Consider the following 23,672-nt stretch of genomic DNA (forward strand, 5'->3'; position numbering starts at 1 on the left):
AAATAGGGTATTCAATTCATTATTCATACAAGAAAATTTTGGCAAATACAGCTACATGCTTCGACTCAATAGTTAAAACATAATTCTGTTTAAACATTTGTATCCAACATTCGCTTCGGTGTAACAGTCGTACGGAAAACACAAGTACGTGTCCTGACAATGCATTGTTGTTGAAATACGAATAAAAATACATCATCCGAGCGTATGTAGAAGATATTGTACGAAACATGGAGAACAAGATGACTAGTGGAGATGTCATGACGGAAAATCTACTAAGAAAGAAGCGCGACAAAAAGCGGGTGTTCAGGGGACGAGGAACATACTAGCTCTGCCCACCCATTATTTTCAAAGTACGTAAAATCACCAATCTTTGACATATTGGTTTTGATTTGACAAGGAACCCGAACGCCTCGTTAGTTCTAGTAAGAGATCACGCCTACCGTACGTTACTTGACCTACAAGAAGCCTCGACCTACTTTCCTTATGACACCTCCGCTATGTTTCCCTCCTCCATGGTATGAGCGGACAACTTTGTCACTCTGGCCGACTATTGTGGCACATTTTAATATTTCAAACAAACTATGATGAAGCGAAAGGGGTATTTCTTTGTCAACTTATTTTTTGTGTCGTAAAATCTGGGTTAAGGGAAATAATGATACCGTATTTCTTTTCATAGAACGTGAGGGTAGGAAAAGGTGGTCTGATAAAAGGATGAAAAGTGACTATCGTCTATAATGGCTAACTGGTGAATTAAACGCCGTAGGTACTTATTACAGTATTCTAAGTATATCTTGGACACAAATGACTGATAAAAAGGTGAAGGAAAAAAACTTGAGGAAACCTGGACTATATAGTCTGAAATCACTTGAGTTTTTGAGCGAGCGTGGTGATTAATGCTCAATCCTTCTCCGTGTGAGAGGAGGCCGCAGCCCAGCAGTGGGACGATAAAAAGGCAGTAACATTAACAGATATTACATTTCCTGCGGGTTTGTTCGAAAGAGTTACCGCGGCCCTGGTACAGCAAGGGCTTAAGAATGAACATGATGGGTTTTAGTCAGTAAGAGTCTGACACTCCCTTACGCTGCACCCACAGCGCGACGGGACAGCTGATTTCCCATAGTAAAAGGTATTACATTTATATATAAAAAAAAACTTTTCTGAAGCTAGTCATTTGATTCCTTGCACACTTGTTTGTTACAAATAGTTACACTATTTCCAAATAGCAATCCGACATGACCGGAGAGTGATTCCGAGGCAGGATTGACGGCTTTACCTCACAAACCTAACTATACTCTAGGCTATTAATTAGCCAGCCAGCTAATGCTTTTAGGTAACAACTGGTTTAGGCTGAACATTGTATTTTAGTAAGCTTTTGTTAGACCTGGACGCGGGAACTAATATACCTACAGTTTTATGTATTTCATCATCATCATCTACATAACCTTTTCCCAACCATGTCGGGGTCAGCTTCCAGTGTAACCAAATGCAGCTGAGTACTAGTATTTTACGACGAGTTTGCCTATCTGAGCTCGTCAACCCAGTAACCCGGGCAACCCAATACCCCTTGGTTAGACTGGTGTCAGACTTACTAACTTCTGACTACATATGTTCAAACGACAACCGATGAAGTTTTATTTATGTATTTCAACAGGAACGATTTAAACACTTTGTTGATACATTCAAAACTGTGAAAACAAATACGTTGTCACGTTATTCTATTGTCCAAAAACCTAAATAAACAAAACAGAAAACAAATCCTACTGAAAACATTAAGTATTTTAGCATTGTGTTGCAAACAATTTGTAAAGTTGTGTACAACAGTGTTAATAGTTAGTGAATACATTTAACATTTCGCTCAGAGGGATATTTACGAACAATTTAGAGACAATGGGACAATACTGAAGTTTTAATAAACCAATGTTTGTGGTTTTAACTTGTCAATTCGTTTAATTCGCACTAAGTATTCAGACGTAACTATATACGTGGATGTGTATACGTAGGGTGGGTCGCACCATTTACCACACAAATAATAGTTCTTTCAATCGTTTAACTGTTCAACTGCTGTTGGTCTAGTGGAAGTTACTAAATCAACTGAACTCATCGATATATATGTACTACGTACTAGATAGAGCGTTCCGAACAAAAAGCTTACCACACTGAACTGCAGTGCAGACTATGCAGTGCCCAAAATGGCAAATCAGAGCGATTTTGACGCCTGCGTCAGATGGATGTCTATGAAACGACAATTATAAAATAGAAAATACATATCAAGGTATAAACTTACACATATAAACTATTCGAGAGTCAAGTTAGTAAAATTACACGCTGTTCATGCTATTACAACGCTTGTATATCATACTTTTCATTTATAATTCAATTTTACAAATATGCATTAATTTGTTCCCGCCCGCCATCTTAAATTATGGATTAAGAAAATCGTGCAGAAACAGATGTGCCATAAAACTGGCAGTACGTAAAATATCAATGAAAACAGACTTCACTTTGTCATGGTATGTTCTTACTTTCAAGAAAAAATAATTAAATTCGCGAAAATTTGTGATAGCCCTCTTAAGAAAAAAAACATCGTAATTAATATTAAAAACTCTAAAAATAAGTTCCTGGTTTTAATATAATACATGATTTTGCATTCAATTAGATATAAATAAACTTTTTGATATATTACATGATTTTGAATTCACTTAGATATAAACTTTTTGAGTAATGAAAAATGTAGGCAAAATACGAGCGACACTTCAGCAATTAACATCAATGAGGATGACTACATGTCACAATACGTCAACGAGACGTCAACAGACGACATAAGCGGGTAAATTATTTGTATGGATGTTCTTGTCTATCGCTAGAATATATGTCAATGACTGAACTCGAATTCCTGGGATTGGCATTATTTATTTTTACCCTCCTATTATAAGTGCGAAAAGCAACAATGGCCAAAATTTTAGAAAACTACGGTCATGGTCAATATTGAATACCTAGAAAATCAGCAACTATAGAGGAAAATAATAATGCGATATTGCAAATAGAATTTCTCAGAATCAATTTGTGGTTTGTGCAATGCAAGCCTTATTGCTATTACCTACGTGGAAATTAGAACCTAATAGTTAATGGATTAATATTACCATTTAATATACTGATATTAACTATTTGTTCAAATCAGTAGGTAATCACCAAAATGACGTTGATATTCGGGGAACTGTAGGACCGTTACTGAATAGTCGATGTAATAATATCACGCTTGTTATACGCAATTGTATTAACAGCTTTTCGAGTGCCTATTTAAATAGTGTTACTGATTAGCTTGATCGCAGCAAGCTTTTTAAGGAATTTCAAATCTTCACTTAAAAAATAAATGCGAAAGTATTTGTCTATAGGTACGTTACCCAATCACGCTAAAGTACCCGGCACACTGAGAAAATCTAATATTTTTATTGATATTGGTATACCTAGAGATAGTAAAAAGCTACTTTTTATCCGCGTGAAGGGAGAAGTTTCCTTTGGACACAGACGAAACTATGGCCAGAAACTAGTAAATATGTAAGTAATTTGCTACATGAAATAAAGATGCGTTACCGCATAAATATTCCTAAGTTTATGTCTTGTATAATTTGTATATCAATAATCACTGTATTCTCTTCAAATTAGCAGATAATTAGCAAATACGTTAGGGTCTGCAGTATTATCAATCATAGACAATCAACAAACTCATTACGTTTAGTAGGTACGAGCCCAGAATATTGATAAGAACATATTTTGTGTACCAAAATATTATCAGTGTCTATCCCTAGGGTGAAAACAGATGGAATTATGTTAGACCCTAGTTATTGGGCGATTTCAAAGAATATTTTATGTACATTTTGGTAATCACACTAGATAATTTAATGCTGCAATATTTAAATAGATACATGTCTTGTAAAATAAAAGGATTTAACTCCCCTTATGTACTCCTCTTATGAACTCGCTTATGTACTCGTTACTCAGATCGGACAACTATTTGAGGCAAGCCCCATCGTTTTTAAACGGTTTTATTTAGCTCACCCCGTTTGTTTTATTATTTATTCATTCTTGGGTCAAATTTAGAAATTGAAATTTCAGTGCCTTCCTGTTGTCAGATTGATCTGAAATTTGGTACACACCTTTATTTCCGATGACAATACAATATAGTAATATCAATTACATTGCAAATCCAAGATGGCCGCCGGTACAAAATGGCGGATAACGTAGGTTTTATCAATCCCGTCAATGCTGGTATCAAATGAAAGTGCTCAACCAGTAGAATACAATGTACTATATAAAATTCAAATCCAAGATGGCGGCCTCTACAAAATGGCGGATAACTTAGGTTTTATCAATCCCATCAACATGGGTATCAAATGAAAGGTCTCAACAAGTAGAATACAATTTACTATGCAAAATTGAAATCTAAGATGGCCGCCGCTACCAAATGGCTGATAACAATTTTTAAACGGTTTAATTTGGCTCATCCCGTTTGTTGTATTCTTGGGTCAAATTTAGTCATTCAAATTTCACCCTCTTCCTGTCAACCGATTAATCTGAAATTTTGTATACACCTTTTATTCCAATGACAATACAATATAGAAATATCAATAACATTGTAAATCTAATATGGCCGCCGGCACAAAATGGCGAATTACATATTTTTCCACAACCACCTCAATATGGGTATCAAATGAAAGGGCTACACAAGTAGAATACTGTCAGCAACCCCAGCGGGGCCCAACAGGGCCAAGACCTGCCTGGGCTGCGGGATTGTTCGAAAGAGTTACCGTAGCCCTGGTACATAAAAGGCCTACGACGAAACATAACTATTTTTAGTCAGTAAGAGTCTGACACTCCCTTACTGCTGCTGACCCAGGGAGGGGTCACTTGATGATTTTTGGCCTCGTTAAAAAAAAATACTTTAAAAAAAATTAGATTGTAATAAATTATCAGATAAGAGACCGTGTAATAATGATGCACTAAATGAATTAGATAGAATGAGGAATATTCGGTAGGCATTTTCATTAAAACTACTAGAAAATAAAAATCGGTAAAAAAACTTTTAAGTCAAACGGTTTTATCTTATGTGCACTGAAAACTAGAAAATAAAAAAATAGTTACTTACCTGTCAACATACGTAGGTGGTCTTGGTCATATTAGACTAAAATAAAAACGTGGGGCCCCTCTGAAATCCTACCTATGGCAAAGCATATCTTTATACTTTGGTAGATCATGAGCTCGGCGTTCGCTGGTGAAGCCGCTACGGCTGATTATTGATTGTCAAAATCTCCAGTTACGATTATAGTAAGTCGATGCAATCCACACCTATTATACCACTAGAAGAAAGTACTACAGCAACAGTTAATGGGCCCCACGTTTTTATTTTAGTCTAATATGACCAAGACCACCTACGTATGTTGACAGGTAAGTAACTATTTTTTTATTTTCTAGTTTTCAGTGCACATAAGATAAAACCGTTTGACTTAAAAGTTTTTTTACCGATTTTTATTATTACCTTTCTAATGATATTAAATTATAACATACGTTACTGTTGGAACGGATACCAAATCCCATACAACTTGCCCATTGTCCTTTTAAATCCAAATTCGTTTAAATCAGCTCTCAGCGTTTATAAATCACGGTGACATGGGCCCAACAGCCGGGCGGCCGCGGGGCCCAGGGGCCCGATAATGTCAGTGTGTGTCCCGACACAAACGGGACAACTTTAGTTAGGCATGTCAATGTACCACGGAACTAACTACGGGTAAATGGGGAAAATAAACATCGTCTTGTGTTCCCTGAAGCCCAGAGGTGTGCGCTACTGTTTCACTTTTTCGTCGGTTTTGGTCAAAGTGCCCTTTTAATGGGAAAGTCTATTAAGCTTCTAAGCCCTAAGGTTTTCTAGTAACAGTTGTTTTAAACAAACTGGTGTTTATGTTGTTGATGAACTTGGGCTTATAAAGTGACTGCTTGATTATTACACCCTTATATGCGCTGACATGAAATACTGTGATAGAATTTCAATGTACGCGTAAATCTACCTTTACAACAATTGATAACAAACCAATAAAACTTTACTGCGAAAAAGTTTTCCAAACTCCATACGAAATAAGTATGCATGAAAACTTTTTCGTGAACAGATTACTCTTTGACCATACCACTCTATGATCAACATAGCCACTACACGAGACATAAGCTAGTTACCACACTCGAAAACACGGGACCACAGTCCCGCAAAAAGCAGAAACTTCCCCGAATCGTTGGAAAAAAGATTATATTTCGAGAACTGAACTCGAAACTGCCAGTGACGGTGAAATGTGAACGTAAAACTTTCTCTGCGCTTTTATTTTTCACAAAAGTCCAAAGCAAAAAGTGTTCAGGGCTGTTTTGTGAACATTTTATTTCTGAACTGCGGAAATTTGTTCTGCACAAATCTAAGTTGTGTTGTTGCTTACATAATGGGATGTCCGATGTATATTTTATACGGTTTTTTACTCGTGTTTCAAGCGAAAATACAATGGTGCTGTTTTCGCATGCAATGTGGATGCACCGCACGGTTTTAAAACGTTCCTCAATTGTTTTGAATTTATATTTCGGTACCTACTGGCTGACTAATTTTAATTGTAACAGGATTTTTTGCATTTTCAATTGTTTTAAACCTTAAATCAAATGATTTTTTTGTTTTCATTAAAAAAAAACAACATAATAATTACGTAAATTATTTAATTTTACAATAAATTCCTAAATAAACATAGGCTGAAAAAACATAAACATATTTTTCAACAGCTGACCACGCAAAAATATGTCCCTTCTAAAAAACGTGACGGCCAAAAAACAATATTGTACTGTATTTACAATCTAATTCACCCGCGGACGTTGACGAAGGATTTTATTGGAACAAACAACGCGAACAAAAATATAATTGGATATAAATTTATTGTTGCTCACTATATTTCAGCGGTATGTGACAATGCAGGCATGGATTTCGTTGATGCATTGAAACTTCATTTCGGTGACTCCGTATTTCAAGGTTGATGTCCGTTTTCATCTCCTCATTAGTAGTAAATATTTAAAAGGAGCAAAACTATTATATTTAATTTCTCGTTTTAATTTTTAAAAAGGTATTACCTGTTTAAATTACTTATAGCTACCAATGCTTTCTCTACCATCAAAAGGTAGACTAGTAGAGAATGCCAATTCTTAAGTGGCTTACAATGGCGCATTGTAATTTTTGTTCAAGAAGTATTTATACATAAATAATAGGTACATAAAGCTTTTGTTAATTTTGACACCTAAAAATATTCAGGTAATGAAATCTTTACACCAAAAAACTTACATATATTTAAGGAAGGATCGGTAGACTCCCCAGTCCATCCCTGGCACAGTTTTATACCATCCCGGTCGCTGCCAGCATCCACGCAGTGTATATTTGTCATCCGTTTGGAAATTCGCGAACGCATCCATTCGTGGCGCGCAGCTGTCAGTCGACGGGCGTCACAAAATGGCTGCCAATCAGTTAAATTGAACAGAATTTAAAATATGCGCGTTGCTTGCTGAATTACCATAAATCTTAGGTGTATGATGGTGATTGGTATGTTGCTGTAGAAATTACGGGACCTAAATTATTGGTACGGGTTCCTTTATTGCAAAAAAAATATATTTATGACTGTTTTTTTCTGTGTGTTGCTAAGTCATGAAGATTTAGATATTCACTTAATGTTACTTAGAGATAGGTAACTTTAGATGCAGAATCTCTAGCATAATATGGAAATGGAAATCCTTACTTCATATTTTCTTATACATATTTTAGAAACAAAAAGTACCTACCTAACTTTTTTTGGCTACAACCCTAAACTGCTGATACTTATTTAAACCTCATTTGGTACACAAGTAGTCTAACTCCAGATCCGAAACAGAATAGAGAATCGGGCGAAATCGCAACTAACTTATTAGGTATACTGGTATATCATATTTTCTCACCAACTTAGAAAGTTGTTCTTGCAGGCTAACTTTATTCGCATGCAGCCACTGCACTGCACCACTTAACAGTTATTCTCATAAAAGTAAATCAGTCATCAGAATCCACCACAAGTCATTTCTTTCCCGTTGCATCCTCGACACAAATGTGTCATTGGCGTAAATGCGAACGCATCGAACCGTGGTCACAGCTGTCATTCGCGTGCCGCGCCAAAATGGCGGCCCGTCACTGTTGCCCAACAAATTGATATTGGATTATATCCATGAATGCCAATACTGCATCATTTGGGAATTTATCTCTCATGTGGAATCGTTTGAACGCGAATGGATAAACAGGTTTACTAAATTGTTTTGTTATGCGTTGATTTTGTTTATGTTTTCATGGCACTATTAACAAGCGTGACTGCTCATTAGCGATGTCTTGATGTGGTCCGGAATTCGAACCTGGGGACATACAAAATACCCACAGTTCTAGTAGGTATACAAAACACACCAAGTTCGAAAAAACGATTTTTGAGTTTGAGTTTTAAGAGCAAATTGTAGGTAACCCCAAACTGACTTTTACGTAGACTTTCTGTAGTACCTAAACATACACGAAATGAAACTAAAAAAAACGCTCTCCAAAGCGTCAAAGCCACCAATAAATCAGACGAAAGTCGCTCCTCATATCGATAAATGGCCGCCATTTTAAACACACTTTCAAATCTGGAACTCTATTGAAACTTCAAAATGGCGTCTGCGGTCATCCGGATTTCGTAGTGATGAATGAACTCGTTGGTAAAATAGATGGTACCACGAGAAGCGTCGAATGGAAAATACATGTCAGCCGCTAGACTCGAGCTTTGCATGTTTATTTTTGTCCCAAAAAAGTAAATTGAATTTCAGTTTACATGTCTATGGCAACACAGTTACATTGGTGTTGTTTTGGCAAACGGTTTAAAAGTTTAAGCTTTTACCGTTTTGCGTTAGAACTGACACAGTTCTAAATCCTTCATATTCAAAACGAGTCTTGTATGTGAGGAATAACAAACAGCTTTAGAATAAAAACCTGGTAAAATTGTAGCGAAAATCAAAAAACAACAGAAGATATTTTAAACAGCTTATATCAATTCCAATACAAACTTTATTAATACATAAATAGCCTAAGAGACCCCAACATAACCCTACAATTTAATCGGGTTGAAATATAACTTTGTGTCTACGGATACCTATCTCTGGAGGAAACATAAAATCAAGTTAAAGGCAGGTAACTTAAGCACAAAGAAAATGATAGGTTCTCTTAAAGTTCACTTTATCTATTAGTGAAAACCGTTCAGTACCTACCTTTTAAATTCAACGCAAAAAGACAAAATAAATACGTCATCTTAGGTATTTACATAGTGATTAAAACAAATAAATATCATTAGGCTTTTATCCGCAGATGACATGCTAGCTAAATAATCGTCAAACTTTATTACCCACCACAAAGGGTTGCTAGTTCAAAATTAACGTTATCCACATGTTTCAGTGTGTCAAAATGGGCTATTTAACTTTTTCATGAACTTTATTTTACGGTTTGCTGAGTTTCATTTTTTCAGTGTGGCCAGTGGTGCGGTTAGAGTAATTTGCTGAATATTTCAGTTGAAATTAGTGCAGATGAAATTTCAGCGGTCATTTTATAGCATTTTTTTTACATTATTTTGTTAGACTAACTTCAGCAGTGATAAGTTAAATGGACGCGAGCTACATTATTCATAAACGAGAATAATGGAAATCTTAAAAAAATACTTTTATACATTTGTGTAAATGTCTCTGCAAACGGACGGTCAGATTATAAAGCACTAAATTAATTTTAGTTTCTATACAAAAATAAAAACTTCTTCAAAAGTTCTTAGATACCTACTTATGCTATCAATTTGACCATATATTTAGAGCATGTTATAACACTATTCATCGATATACCTAAGTTATTATTCATGACACTCTCTAAAAAGCATATCGCACCTCCAGTAGGCAGCGGCGGCGGGTTAAGCCTAATCTTTATGATCTACTCGCGACACAAGTGGGTTAGCACCACTCTATAGTGCCCGATCGTGTCATAACAGCCGTGCAGGGTTAACTCATTTTATTTTGCAATGAGTGTAAAAAAATATAGATGTATGAAACGCTACTTTTTCGAAAAGTGAACATGTACATACAAAACTTTTTTTGCAACTTGACAATAACTATATTATTACGTATGACATATACCTATGCTACGTATTCGATGGTCTAGTGGTTGCACGCGCGGTGGATGTGCGCCAGGTCTCGGGTTCGATTCCCGGGCCGTTTCGAAATCACTTTGGGGGTTTTCGAAACTTTCACAAAGCAGCCCTGAGCCTAGAAGTCGGTGATTGATACACCCGTTCATCGAAGAGCACATAAATATCAATCCTGCGCCTGATCTCCGTGTTTGATTGCAATCCCATCGGTCTGCGAGGAATAGGGAGTGCAACTGTGTCTGCGCAAATGCTTGTGCTCTATAGTATGTCTGAGGAAGGCCCATCTGAATTGCCGAAAGAGATACCGCGGCTCTGGTACATAAAAGGCCTATGACGGAACACGACGGTTTTTAGTCAGTAAGAGTCTGACACTCCCTCACCGCTGCTAACCCACAGCGGGAGGGGTCATTTGATGATTTTTGAAAAAAATCGTCGTTAAAAAAAAAGGCCTATCTGAATCAAGAACCTCTTTTCCTCAAGTCAAACTTTACTTCTACTTCTGAAACGACAACCCTGAATGATATAGGGCGCAGTAATCTAACGCCATCTATCATAATTTACACTTTCGATATTTTTGCAGCATACATTGATAACGGGGTTACGGCGTGACGGGACCCTTTGATAAGAGAATATGACCCTTATCGTATAGCTTTTGGATGTAAAGTGAAGGAAATTTTGGATATAAATAGTTTTGAGATGTAGAGACAGGCTGAATATCTTAAAAAAAAAATAGATTAGACATTCACTATTAAAGCTCGTTTTTTACAGTTTAGCGTCTCTCAAGAACATCTTTAAATAATATTAAAATTAGTTTCGTAACAATACCTTGCCTAGTTGTTACAAATGCTTGCAAGAGATAGTCAGGGTGATTTAAGAAAATGATGGACTAGAGTTTGTAGTAGCAAGTTAGGTTAGTCAAACTATAAACATCTTTAGATAGGCATCACGAGCAGACTTCAGATTTCCGAAAATAGAATACCTGTTAATAGGTACTTCATAATTACTCAAAGATATTTAAGTAAAGGCAAGCCGCAATCTCTAATTAATATGTCTTACAAAGCACAGAACAATATTATTATATTTTATATCACACTAGAGCAAATTGCGTTGGTATCTAACTGGAGTTTTTTCAAGCCTTTGTCAAGTAATTGCTCTCAAATGGAAGGAGCGCTTAGAAAACTTCTCTTTGAGCATCTTTTAAAATATTATAAATGGAAATAGTTGCAGAATTGAATAAAGTTTAATTATAACACAGGAACAGTAGTTTTGAAGCGTACTTTCTTTAATAATTTATAGAAAGAAGCACTTACCTAGACTTTCTTGCGACAAAGAATATGATTCTTCTTCAGTATACATACTGGTACTCAGCTGCATCCGGTTAGACTGGAAGCCGACCCCAACATAGTTGGGAAAAGGCTCCGGAGATGATGAATTTCAAATATTCATTATGTCTATTCATTCAGTTTACAAGCAAAAATACAGGTTAGCCTAGTTTGAGATGCAGGGTTTCTATAATTATGTACAGAAATTTTTGCAACACGCTGTAACATAGAATAAGTCTACTCATTATATACCTGTGTACATTTCTGTAACTATTTTGATAAATAAAGTTATTTATTATTTTCTTGTCGCTGCTTTGTTTATTATCAAAATTTTCTTGTCGCTGTGTAGCAACAATATTAAGAGTGCGAAGCGCCCTTAAACACTGCTCTCATAGTATCATTATACGTGGCTCAAAAGTTCGCAGTGTTTGAGTCTACAAGCCTCCCAAAATCTACTAAAGATTCCTAAGTATTTCATATCCGCGTCGTTGTCACGGCTTCGCTCACTTCACTCGTTTACCTAGATCATATTACTTTTCCAATCGAATCTCCTCTTTTCCTGTTCATTGATCACTTGTATTGTGTTCTAAACTTATTTCTTCATTTTTTTCTTAATATATTTTCCGATTTCGCGAAACGTGTCGTGCGAAGTGATTTACGGGTATTTTTGGATAGACAACGACCTTTGGTGAAATTGATCATGTCGGAATTCAAGCTTGTGTTCGTTTTGGTAACCTTTTCTTTTACAATATTAATGTTGACATCAATAATAAGTTAACAAACAAATTTTACAAAAAAATTAACTGACGTTAGTCACGTATTTAACGAAAATTTTCCATACAACATTTTCTATACGCATTTAACGTCTGCATAACTTTTGTGTACTATGACTATATTAATCTATCTTTTGAGAATAGCAAAGTGGCGAACGAAATTATAAGAAACGCGCCTTTCTTAAAATAACCCTCAAAAAAATTTAAGCACCTTCACTGCCACAGTAAACCCTCACTAAAAAATACACCCGCGAAAATTACTTTACACAAGATTGCACGTTTAGCGACAATTTTTCAGCAATTTCCAGCTCATTCATCGGCCAGGCGGCCATCTTACCTGATTTGGTATAATGCTACCAATTTCCCGCCACTTCGGGCCCAGATTCGGGATAAGAAAAGCACCGTTTAGTTTGAAATATCGCTGGCTCTAACCTGTAAATGCTGTCGAAATGGGATTGTCAAAAGCGTCGCGGGTGAAATACGGCTTATATGGTGTATGCGCACCCTTGTTGCAGGGTTGGTAACAGAAACTATTGTCGTGAAAAATAAGTTTTGAGAAATGAGGTTGAAACGTACTGTTGGGAACAAGATTGTTATACCGATTTGTTTTAGAAGAGTCCTAGGTATTTCTTTGCAAAGAATTCTCTCGCGCCGTGTTCAAACTCGGCTGCAACCGGTTAGACTGGAAGCCGACCACGAACGTAGTGGGGAAAAAGCTAAACAGATGATGATTACCACATTTGCGCAAACCACACTTAACATTTAGGTAAGTACTCAGCTGATTTTCTAAGTCTTTCAGCTTATCTTACCCTATGAAACCCGTCTCACACCTGTGTGAATGACAATTTACTTAATCATTTCATCATTTTCATTCACGACAGTTATCTACAATCTCGATCTATACTGCAGGTGGGAGATATCAATGAACGCTGGTTCCTTTGACTCAAACTGAAAACGAAAAACAATCACTGCCTTATCTAAACAGGTGTTTGACAATGTTGCAATCGATATCCTTGTTGTTAAATAAATCAGTTTTAGATTTGAGACACCTGTAATTCATAAACGTGTAATTATAGATATGGACTGATAAGGATGCCGCAATTATCTGTTGTGTTACTACCCGAAGCAGCGTAACTGTAAAAAAATTAATAACAAAAGAAAGAATTGAATATATCTCATCTTTTGGCCTGGTCTATTTAACTCCACACATATTAAAGATCTCATCGAAAGGCTCCTGGATAACTCGAAGCCGCGCGGATCGATCGATCATAAGTTTAAGCAATGCTTGGCGCCAAAATTGCCAGCTGTATGTAGTTCTGATGACAACACAATAATGTGGAACTGTCAAACTGATCTGATGATGGAGCCAGAAGATATAAACTAATGTGTGTGTAAGTGTTTACCTAATGTTTTTAAACTATTTATTTATTATTCTTAAAGCGATCGACATCAAATGACCCCTCCCGCTGTGGGTTAGCAGCGGTGAGGGAGTGTCAAACTCTTACTGACTAAACAGCGTCGTGTTCCGTCATAGGCCTTTTATGTACCAGGGCCGCGGTATCTCTATCGAACAACCCGCAGCCCCGGCAGGGGATTACTGCAAAATAAAGAGGTGTATATACGTTACAGTCTATGCCCATTTACGATCGCTGTTACCTCTTAGGTAGATCCTAGACCAAGTGTTCTAGATATAACAGGACCCCAGCTTCCATTGTGCATCTTTTTCTATGTTTACACTTCTTTGAGATTTCATGCAGGCTGTTTTTTTAACATATTTTGTCGGTAACTATATTTTCGAACCGTTTGGGGTTGAAACCCTCGGGACGTGGGGTCCGAATGCCCACACCCTATTTAAAGATCTGACTAGGTGGCTGGTTAACGCTTCTCGTGACCAAGAGGCTGGCTATTACCTCGGACAAAGGATCAGCATGGCCATCCAACGAGGTAATGCTGCCAGCCTCTTGGGTACGCTCCCAGTTGACAGCAATGGGGATGAATTTTTTGACGCGTTTTAGATACCTATACAGGTATATTTTTTTATTGTTTTACTATTATAGTTTTTTTTGTGTTGTAAATATCTATGTAAATTTAAAAAAAAAAACATATTTTGTAAGATTATTTGATTTGTTTTATTTTTTTAAGATTAGCCTGACGACTTAAAATAGTTAATTACCCATGACATAAGAATGGCATAAGATAAACAGTTTATGAATCAATGAGCACACGCGGTAACCGTTGATATCAATAATTTTCTTAATTATTTAGTCACAGGTGCAGTATCGCGATTAATTGATAATGCTTTAGTATATAAACAGGGAAATTAAATTATTTATTCAGTGTAAAGTAACAATTACTTAAGTCAAAATGTACCGTTTCGTAGTATTCTGTGCTTTGGTCGCTCTTGTGAGCGCTAACACGCAAGTTAGCCGATGTGAGTAAAAAATATTTATATTTTTATTTTTTTCATAACCAACAAGCACAATTTTTACTTTCTTTATTCTTGTTGAGTGAGCTGCAGGTTTAATCACCTAACAAGCTCAGAGTTGTCTCAAATCCGCCGAATAGGTAATCTGGCGAGGACTCGTAGCAACTGCTACTGAGTAGCATTCGGGGCCGCCTTTCCCAAAAACACCGCCAACTTCCAGACTCCGGGCTACGTTGTGAAAGTTTCTAAAACACACAAAGTGATCTTTGCCCGACGCAGGAATCGAATCTGTGAAGTGTGACCACTGCACATTGCTAACAACAGAGATTCAACAATTTTATTATGAACAGCTTTAGAATGCAAATAATGTTAATTTTAGTTCGGCTAGATTTAACACTTTGCCATAACCTCTATCAGTAGTAGGTACAGGTACCTAACCTGTTCATTGTATCCATCATCATCATCATCATCATCATGTCTTTCGTTAATTACAGCTACTATTTTATTGCTTTTCAGGCGTGAACCACAGCGGCGCTCTCCCCGACAGCACGAACATCGAGGGATGCACCAGACCGCCGTGCGTGCTGCCGCAGCTGCAGGATGCCGTCATACACCTTAACTTTAGAGCACGTCAGTATACCAATTATAAGCACCATCATCATCCTCCTGCCCTTATCCCAATTTTATTTGGGGTCGGCGCAGCATGCTTTCTCCTATCTATAATTTATATAAAGTAGTTTTTGATGAATCTAATAATGTTTTCCTGTATTCTTCTGTGCAACATTAAAACCAACAGAGCCATCGCATGATAAAATATAATTGTTGGAAAAGCGAGCTGAAATCTGTAAGGAGTTGGCCAAATAACTAGGCTTATTAAAATTGAAAATTAATATTTTTGTCTTAATTACTCCCTCTCACATAGAATTCTTCTCATACATGAAGAAGGGTATGAGCATTAGATACGTGATTGCTCAATGCAGATTTCTGACACACCACAACTTCTTCAAGATCCAATAATTCAACTGCTTCTCCTTCACAGCTCGTGCCATCCGCAGCATGAGGACTCTGGCGACCGCGTACCTCGGCGTCATCCCCATCCCGTACGACTTGGGGCAGAACTCCGTCACCTGCAACTTCTTGACCAACGCCAACTGTCCCGTGTCTGCCAACCAGTCTCTGCGGTACACTCTGAGGATGCCTATTGAGCCTTTCTTCCCTGTGGTGAGTTTATTATCCCTTATTGAAACTTTGAGCTTGATTTTTATTTGTTGCAGACCCTTCGCATACTGCAAACTCTTAATCTAGGCTATCTAATGCTGAAAGAATTGTCCGAATTGCTCCTGTAGTTCCTGAGACTTTGCGCTTTCAAACAAACTCTTCAGCTTTATAATATTAGTTTCACTAAGTCTTGATCCCTCTCCTGTGGTGTCGGATTGCCGTTCCATCGGGCTATGAGAGTGAAGGAATAGAGAGTACAGCTGTGCCTGCGCAAATGCTTGTGCACTAAAATATGTCGCGCACAGCTAGCTGCGCATCTCCTTATATGAGAACAGCTGGCAATTGGCTAAAACGCCATTATTAGTACCTATAATTAACGCTTATTTTTCTGTTTTCAGGGTACACAAGTGACAGTTGAGTTCCGTGTGGTGGACCAAGACAACGGTGCCGTGGTGTGCCTGCGAGTACCCATCCGCATCGCACCTCCGCGCGCCTAGACTTCTATTGCATTTAATTAATTATAATTATTATTGACGAGCAATTTGTTAAATAAATATCATGAAATAAAATTACTTTAGCATTAACTCTGGATTTTTAGTTCTCAACTAACTACCTTCTTCGTAGCCCATAACCTTAATGTTTCAAATCGGACTGGTGTTTCCCGAGTTAACTGCGTTCAAACAAAATCATCAGCTTTATCTTGGTATCTTTATAATTTGGTAAGGTTCGAATAAATATACACTCGTTTTATATAAATGTTTATATACAAATAGGTAATTGTATTACATTAAATTATAATGTTAGTCTAGGCGAAAAGGCAGTACATGACTCAAAATATCTGAAGCTCTGACGTAACATAACAAGAGAATCAGCTAAGATTGTTTGGAGACAGATAGAATAGATGTCGTTTCGATGAAAAATCATCAAAGGACATCTCCCACTGTGGATGCAGCATGAGGGTGCGTCAAACTCTTACTGACTAAAACCTACCATGTTACTTCTGGAACCCTGTGTGTACCGAGCCGCGGTAACTCTTTTAAACAATTCTGCTGTAGATGTCATATGTGGAGATGACTCTCATCGACCCGATATTGTGCTAGATAGGATGCATTGAACAAACGTGGTGATTAACGCTCAATCTTTTTCAGTGTGAAAGGAGGCCTGTGCCCAGCAGTGGGACGATAAAAAAGGCTGATGATGATGATGATAAATACGCCAGATAAACGATAACAGAACTTATTATTTATGTAATTAAAACTTTAAATACTTTAAAAACTAAAATATATAGGTATGTCAAATACATAATCTGTAAGTAAATAAAAACTTAAATCGTACAACGTATGTGCGATCATGTGGAACTAGTCCTCGGAAGCGACGGAACATCACGTCCTGTAGCCAGAAGTTCTCACCCAGCACGAGGTGCAGGAGACACGCCGGCACTCGCACCATGAACGCCTTGAATGCCTTATTTAAACTAGCTAAACTATAACAGAAAAAGTGCAGTTCAATAAGTTACATAATAAGTAATTTAAATAATATATTAATTGCTGGAATCGAGAGTCGCGAACGGCGAGGTGTCAGGTTCAAATCCCACTGCTACGAAATCATTTATGGCCTTACTACAAAAACTTAAACATCAGCTTTACACTTGTCTAAAAAATTTGTGACTGCAAAATGAACCATAATATGTCAACGTCATAATCTGTCATTTTTTTAGACAAGTCTTAAACTGACTGTTTAAAAGTTTTTGTGGTAAGACGGTTAAAGTTTTATTTACCTTACTTTTAAAATGAATAATGAAATCAAATTATTTTAGAGTTAGGAATATTGCAAAAACTGTCAAAAAACACGTTTCTTTTACGGGAGCTTCCCAAATTACTTAGTTTATTCTAGTTTTGAGTAGGTATTTCTAGATATTAGGTACTTACAGCAACAGAAATAGGTACATCAACTTTAAAAATTTCTACGGTCTTCCTATCACAGTTCATGAGTCAATCAAAAGTTATTTATTTACGTTTGTAGGTACATAATATGAGTGACAGATAAATGGTAAACAGACAGCGAAGCTTTCTTATTTATGACCTTCGAAATACATTAAATCACTATCTTTCAATACTATGTACTACATGAGCTAGAGAGGCCCTGACTTTTCATGTAAGGAAGCACCTCATTGAATTTAACTATATGGTAATAATATTAAAAATTAGGTCTTGATTTGTTAAAAAAAATCGGACTCGTCCGGGGAAAAAATGCGATTTACGACAAATGTCCGGGTTTTTTAAATGTTTTTCCGGGTTTGGCGAAATTCGAAATGGCAGCCGTACTCAAACATACTTAAAGAATTTTTCAAATCGGTTCAGTAGTTTCGGAGACATTAGGGCCCAAAACTCCAAACAAACCAAAAAAAGGTAAAACGGGAAGGATATCGCAGGTACGCCGAAGTCGAACAAAAATTCTGATAAAATTATCCATATTTTTAGTGGAAACGATACTGGAATGTCTGCATCAAAATATGGCTACTACTACAACATACCTCCATTTACAGTCGTTTTTGGGGGATTCTATATAACAGCTCTCCAAATTTTTCTTTATCTTTTCAGATCTTTGGCATTTCATGCAGGTGATTTTTTTTGTTATTGACTATATTTTTTAAGATTAAAATGGTTAATTACCCGAAACATAGGAATAGTGTATGATAAACAGTTTATGAATCATTGAGCACACAGCAACCGTTGATATCAATAAGTAATAATTTTCTTAATTATTTAGTCACAGGTGCAGTATCGCGATTAATTGATAATGTTTTTGTATATAAACAGGGAAATTAAATTATTTATTCAGTGTAAAGTAATAATTACTTAAGACAAAATGTACCGTTTCGTAGTATTCTGCGCTTTGGTCGCCCTCGTGAGCGCTAACACCCAAGTTAGCCGATGTAAGTAAAAATATTTCTATTTTTATTTATTTTTTCAAAACCAACAAGCATAATTTTTACTTTCCTTATTCTTGTTGAGTGAGCTGCAGGTTTAATCACCTAACAAGCTATTATAGCTCAGAGTTGTCGCAAATCCGCCTAACGCCCTCTGATGTCAAATGGTAACAACGCTTGCTACGAGCAGCATTCAGGTACGCCTTACGTGCCCTACCAGGCACAGGGTCATAATATCGCCAAGTTCCAGACTCCGGGCTGCTTTGTGGAAAATTTTTAAACCCACAAAGCTATGTTGGCCCGACCCAGGATTCGAACTTGCGACGTGTGCGTTCGCGCAGCGGAATGTTGTTGAATTTAAAGATTTTAATTATGCAGATAATTAGTGTAAGACGTCCTTTAATTGTGTATGGTAAATAAAAATTTGTGTATGCATCCATTGTGGAGAAATTCACCAAAAACAGATTCCGCTGGGCGAACGTTGGCGAACGTTGTCCTGGCGGAACTTTTTTTAATCCATAGACTTTAGAAGAAAAGAGATGTGTCCGAAAATTAGTGTGTATTTGTGTATAATTGATTATGTATGAATGAAATCAGTGCATGCATAAACTTCGGAGAAATTCAAGTTTCCGCTACGCGAACGTTTGGCCATTAGCTAGTTTTCATATAAAGCGCTTACATAAAGAGCTGTAGATTTTTACATACGTTGTTTTGAATTTGTTTATATTTGTTTAAAAAACAGATTTAGAAAAAGTCGTAGGGTTTAAAAGATAAAAATATAAACGTAAAATACACTTATTAGGTCTTAGTTCTTAAAGTATGCAGTTTGGGGTCTAGATTTTCACGTTTACACAAACCTTGTAAGTGTCTCCAACATGTTGCCAAGTATCAATGATGTTCCGTTAGTAATTAAAAAGTTATAGGATATTTTACCATGAACAGATCACTGTTTACAAAGCAGTCGAATATCACGACGTTCTAAAGGAATTGCATGGTAAAATGTATGCCAATAATTAGTTTAATCATTCAACTATTCACTTGCAAGATTTCATGTCATTAAATTCAGTAATTAAAGAAAGACAATTATAATACTGACGGAGCATCAAAACCCTACATAATCCGACCAAGTTCGGATAGCTACAAAAAAGCGGAGGTGCCATTGTCTAAGCAACGTTCTTAACTTGGTAGGTTAGTATTTATTAATATGGTACAGTTGCGTACACAAGCGTTAGGAAAAAATAAAACAATTGTATTTCTTGATTGAAAAATTTTTTTTAATAATAATGGCTCTATCTACGATAAAAATAAATCTTTAATTAACAAGTACTTCTCTATTTAAATATCCGTGTACAAAAATATTTTTATTATTATTACTTACATAAATTACTTGACTACGTGATTAAAAATAACGTTAATAAACGTTACGTATTTTAACTAAAATGTCGTAGATAGTGGCATTATTATTAAAAATATATTTTTCATTCAAGAAATGCAATTTTTTTATTTTTTCTTAACGCTTGAGTACGCAACTGTGCCATATTAATAAATATACTAACCTTCCAAGTTAAGAACGTTGCTTAGACATATGGCACGGCCGCTTTTTTGTAGCTTTCCGAACTTGGTCGGATTATGTAGGGTTTCGATGCTCCGTCAGTATTATAATTGTTTTTCATTAATTACTGAATTTAATGACATGAAATTTTGCAAGTGAATGGTTGAACGATTAAACTAATTATTGGCATACATTTTAACATGCACTTCCTTTAGAACGTCGTGATATTCGACTGCTTTGTAAACAGTGATCTGTTCATGGTAAAATATCCTATAACTTTTTAATTAATAACGGAACATCATTGATACTTGGCAAAATGTTGGAGACACTTACAAGGTTTGTGTAAACGTGAAAATCTAGACCCCAAACTGCATACTTTAAGAACTAAGACCTAATAAGTGTATTTTACGTTTATATTTTTATCTTTTAAACCCTACGACTTTTTCTAAATCTGATTTTTAAACAAATATAAACAAATTCAAAACAACGTATGTAAAAATCTACAGCTCTCTATGTAAGCGCTTTATATGAAAACTAGCTAATGGCCAAACGTTCGCGTAGCGGAAACTTGAATTTCTCCGAAGTTTATGCATGCACTGATTTCATTCATACATAATCAATTATACACAAATACACACTAATTTTCGGACACATCTCTTTTCTTCTAAAGTCTATGGATTAAAAAAAGTTCCGCCAGGACAACGTTCGCCAACGTTCGCCCAGCGGAATCTGTTTTTGGTGAATTTCTCCACAATGGCTGCATACACAAATTTTTATTTACCATACACAATTAAAGGACGTCTTACACTAATTATCTGCATAATTAAAATCTTTAAATTCAACAACATTCCGCTGCGCGAACGCACACACTTGCGACAACCACAACCAAAGGGGCAGTTTTTATTTCAGTTGATGTATTTTTTTTGTCTACTTACTTATTAATTGTTTAAAATAAGTTTTTAAATATTTCTGTTTAATTCACCATCTGCCTAGCCTTTTCCCAAATATAAGTGTTTATCATTCCTTCAATACAGCTATTATTTTGTTACGTTTCAGGCGTGAACCACAGCGGCGCTCTCCCCGACAGCACGAACATCGAGGGATGCACCAGACCGCCGTGCGTGCTGCCGCAGCTGCAGGATGCCGTCATACACCTTAACTTTAGAGCACGTTAGTATACATACTTATTAGCATCATCATCATCCTCCTGCCCTTATCCCAATTTTGTTTGGGGTCGGCGCAGCATGTTTTCTCCTATCTATAATTTAGGTATATAAAGTAATGTTTAATGAATCTAATAATGTTTCTCCTGTATTTTTCTGTGTAATATTAAGACCAACAGAGGCATTGCACGATAAAAAGTAATTGTTAAAAAAGAGAGCTGAAATCTGTAAGGAGTTGGCCAAATAACTAGGCTTATTAAAATTAATATTTTTGTCTTAATGACTCCCTCTCACATAGAATTCTTCTCATACATGAAGAAGGGTATGAGCATTAGATACGTGATTGCTCAATGCAGATTTCTGACACACCACAACTTCTTCAAGATGCAATCACTCAACTCCTCCTTCACAGCTCGTGCCATCCGCAGCATGAGGACTCTGGCGACCGCGTACCTCGGCGTCATCCCCATCCCATACGACTTGGGACAGAACTCCGTCACCTGCAACTTCTTGACCAACGCCAACTGTCCCGTGTCTGCCAACCAGTCTCTGCGGTACACTCTGAGGATGCCCATTGAGCCTTTCTTCCCTGTGGTGAGTTTATTATCCCTTATTGAAACTTTGAGCTTGATTTTTATTTGTTGCAGACCCTTCGCATACTGCAAACTCTTAATCTAGGCTATCTAATGCTGAAAGAATTGTCCGAATTGCTCCTGTAGTTCCTGAGACTTTGCGCTTTCAAACAAACTCTTCAGCTTTATAATATTAGTTTCACTAAGTCTTGATCCCTCTCCTGTGGTGTCGGATTGCCGTTCCATCGGGCTATGAGAGTGAAGGAATAGAGAGTACAGCTGTGCCTGCGCAAATGCTTGTGCACTAAAATATGTCGCGCACAGCTAGCTGCGCATCTCCTTATATGAGAACAGCTGGCAATTGGCTAAAACGCCATTATTAGTACCTATAATTAACGCTTATTTTTCTGTTTTCAGGGTACACAAGTGACAGTTGAGTTCCGTGTGGTGGACCAAGACAACGGTGCCGTGGTGTGCCTGCGAGTACCCATCCGCATCGCACCTCCGCGCGCCTAGACTTCTATTGCATTTAATTAATTATAATTATTATTGACGAGCAATTTGTTAAATAAATATCATGAAATAAAATTACTTTAGCATTAACTCTGGATTTTTAGTTCTCAACTAACTACCTTCTTCGTAGCCCATAACCTTAATGTTTCAAATCGGACTGGTGTTTCCCGAGTTAACTGCGTTCAAACAAAATCATCAGCTTTATCTTGGTATCTTTATAATTTGGTAAGGTTCGAATAAATATACACTCGTTTTATATAAATGTTTATATACAAATAGGTAATTGTATTACATTAAATTATAATGTTAGTCTAGGCGAAAAGGCAGTACATGACTCAAAATATCTGAAGCTCTGACGTAACATAACAAGAGAATCAGCTAAGATTGTTTGGAGACAGATAGAATAGATGTCGTTTCGATGAAAAATCATCAAAGGACATCTCCCACTGTGGATGCAGCATGAGGGTGCGTCAAACTCTTACTGACTAAAACCTACCATGTTACTTCTGGAACCCTGTGTGTACCGAGCCGCGGTAACTCTTTTAAACAATTCTGCTGTAGATGTCATATGTGGAGATGACTCTCATCGACCCGATATTGTGCTAGATAGGATGCATTGAACAAACGTGGTGATTAACGCTCAATCTTTTTCAGTGTGAAAGGAGGCCTGTGCCCAGCAGTGGGACGATAAAAAAGGCTGATGATGATGATGATAAATACGCCAGATAAACGATAACAGAACTTATTATTTATGTAATTAAAACTTTAAATACTTTAAAAACTAAAATATATAGGTATGTCAAATACATAATCTGTAAGTAAATAAAAACTTAAATCGTACAACGTATGTGCGATCATGTGGAACTAGTCCTCGGAAGCGACGGAACATCACGTCCTGTAGCCAGAAGTTCTCACCCAGCACGAGGTGCAGGAGACACGCCGGCACTCGCACCATGAACGCCTTGAATGC

At 36.7% G+C, this 23,672-nt stretch overlaps 2 protein-coding genes across 2 annotated transcripts; both read left to right on the top strand.

Annotated features, from left to right (window-relative positions):
* The first annotated feature begins 14,609 nt into the window (after nt 1-14,609).
* On the top strand, nt 14,610-16,557 carry LOC135116683 (NPC intracellular cholesterol transporter 2-like). Its single transcript, XM_064040628.1, has 4 exons — nt 14,610-14,761; nt 15,272-15,385; nt 15,795-15,976; nt 16,372-16,557. The coding sequence occupies exons 1-4, from the start codon at nt 14,695-14,697 to the stop codon at nt 16,468-16,470; spliced, it is 462 nt and encodes a 153-aa protein (XP_063896698.1). The 5' UTR covers nt 14,610-14,694; the 3' UTR covers nt 16,471-16,557.
* Nucleotides 16,558-18,753: 2,196 nt separating this feature from the next.
* LOC110375619 (NPC intracellular cholesterol transporter 2) lies at nt 18,754-22,792 on the top strand. The gene is made up of 4 exons (XM_064040542.1): nt 18,754-18,908; nt 21,511-21,624; nt 22,030-22,211; nt 22,607-22,792. Exons 1-4 carry the CDS (start codon nt 18,842-18,844, stop codon nt 22,703-22,705), a joined length of 462 nt encoding a protein of 153 aa, XP_063896612.1. The 5' UTR covers nt 18,754-18,841; the 3' UTR covers nt 22,706-22,792.
* The last annotated feature ends 880 nt before the right edge of the window (nt 22,793-23,672 follow it).

Source organism: Helicoverpa armigera, chromosome 22, assembly GCF_030705265.1.
Source record: "Helicoverpa armigera isolate CAAS_96S chromosome 22, ASM3070526v1, whole genome shotgun sequence".
Lineage (NCBI taxonomy): Eukaryota > Metazoa > Arthropoda > Insecta > Lepidoptera > Noctuidae > Helicoverpa > Helicoverpa armigera.